The 1,756-nt window shown below is 34.1% G+C and overlaps 1 protein-coding gene across 1 annotated transcript; it reads left to right on the top strand.

Annotated features, from left to right (window-relative positions):
- Positions 1-6: 6 nt before the first annotated feature.
- On the top strand, positions 7-784 carry LOC108523538 (taste receptor type 2 member 31-like; the record flags this gene model as incomplete). The annotated part of the gene is given in 3 exon segments (XM_017864182.1): positions 7-211; positions 214-729; positions 732-784. Coding segments are annotated over 3 exon segments (774 nt in total), but the record flags the coding sequence as incomplete, so codon positions are not given.
- Positions 785-1,756: the final 972 nt, after the last annotated feature.

The raw sequence follows: 1,756 nt of genomic DNA, 5'->3' as shown, positions 1-1,756 counted from the left end.
ACTGCTCTGGCAGTCTCCAGAGTTGGTTTGCTCTGGGTATTATTATTAAATTGGTATTCAACTGTGTTGAATCCAGCTTTTTATAGTGTAGATGTAAGAACTACTACTTATAACGTCTGGGCAGTAACCAGCCATTTGAGCAACTGGCTTGCTACTAGCCTCAGCATATTTTATTTGCTCAAGATTGCCAATTTCTCCAACCTTATTTTCTTCACTTAAAGAGGAGAGTTAAGAATGTCATTCTGGTGATGCTGTTGGGGCCTTTGCTAGTTTTGGCTTGTCATCCTTTTATGGTAAACATGAATGAGATTGTGCGGACAAAAGAATATGAAGAACACATGACTTGGAAGATCATATTGAGGAATGCGATTTACCATCCAGATATGACTGTAACCACGCTAGAGAACTTAGTACCTTTCACTCTGACCCTGATATCTTTTCTGCTGTTAATCTGTTCTCTGTGTAAACATCTGAAGAAGATGCAGGTCCTTGGCAAAGGATCTCAAAATCCCAGCACCAAAGTCCACATAAAAGCTTTGCAAATTGTGATCTCCTTCCTCTTGTTATGTGTCGTTTACTTTGTGTCTGTAATTATATCAATTTGGAGTTTTGAGAGTCTGGGAAACAAACCTGTCTTCATGTTCTGCCAAGCTATTAGATTCAGCTATTCTTCAGCCCACCCATTCATCGAGATTTGGGGAAACAAGAAGCTAAAGCAGACCTTTCTTTCATTTTGTGGAACGTGAGGTACTGGGTGAAAGGACAGAAGCCTTCTTCTCCATAAATTCCCAAGAGGGGCATGGTGTGTCTTCTAGCAGAAAACAAACTGGTGGTGTATGAAACATTTTATATTTCTTACTGGTTTTCTGTAAAGTATGTGTATGAATAATTTCCAAACATATACCTAGAAAAGTCTTTTACCTAAAATTAGTCAAAAGAAATATACGTGTGTGTGTGTGTGTGTGTAATGTATATGAAAACTTAAGAACACTGACAATAACATACCCTTTTTTGTTTTTTCACATGAACTGCCAAATTATACAAAATATGACAAAAAATACTCAGAATTCTGAAGCCATGCTTTTCATTCATGTATTTTATATTTAATTTGTAGAATTTACAATGTCTATTTATAATTATTAAGAGCTAACAGCTTATCTCAGGAAAATATTGCTGTTTTCCATTGTTATTTGATCCACACAAATATACCACAGTGTGCTTAGAATTTGTTGTTAGAACATCTAACTTTTGGATGGTAAAGTCATTCAATTCTAAATCAATAATGAGAATGCATCTTTGAGGTTGTATTCCATTATGAACTCCTGTTTTATGTTTAGTAAAAGCAATCAGAATTATTGATAGAAAACAATGCCCACAAAAAACTTTGTGTGACAAGCATATGTAGAGTAAATTTCGTCTATGTCTACCATAAACAGTAATGAGGAATATTAGATTTAATACAAGTATGTGAATAGCTTAGAAAAAAATCTCTCTGGTAATAAAGGGATGAAAATTCATGATCATGATCTTGATTGCTATTATCATTTTCCATATGCAGTTAGAAACATCATTTCTTCCAGCTTTTGAATTAAAGAAAAACTGTTTTTGAATTGAGATCTGACGCAAATTGTTTTAGTATTTTTTCTAAAGCACTTCTAAGCCCCTGATTTGCTAAATATATCCTTATCTTCCATTTATAAAATTCCTTCTAAACTTCAGATAGGAGAACTCAAATCTCTTCCTGAAAAAAAAAAAA

This window comes from Rhinopithecus bieti, unplaced genomic scaffold, assembly GCF_001698545.2.
Source record: "Rhinopithecus bieti isolate Rb0 unplaced genomic scaffold, ASM169854v2 scaffold_76311, whole genome shotgun sequence".
Lineage (NCBI taxonomy): Eukaryota > Metazoa > Chordata > Mammalia > Primates > Cercopithecidae > Rhinopithecus > Rhinopithecus bieti.
This window is presented reverse-complemented; position numbering and strand designations above follow the sequence as displayed.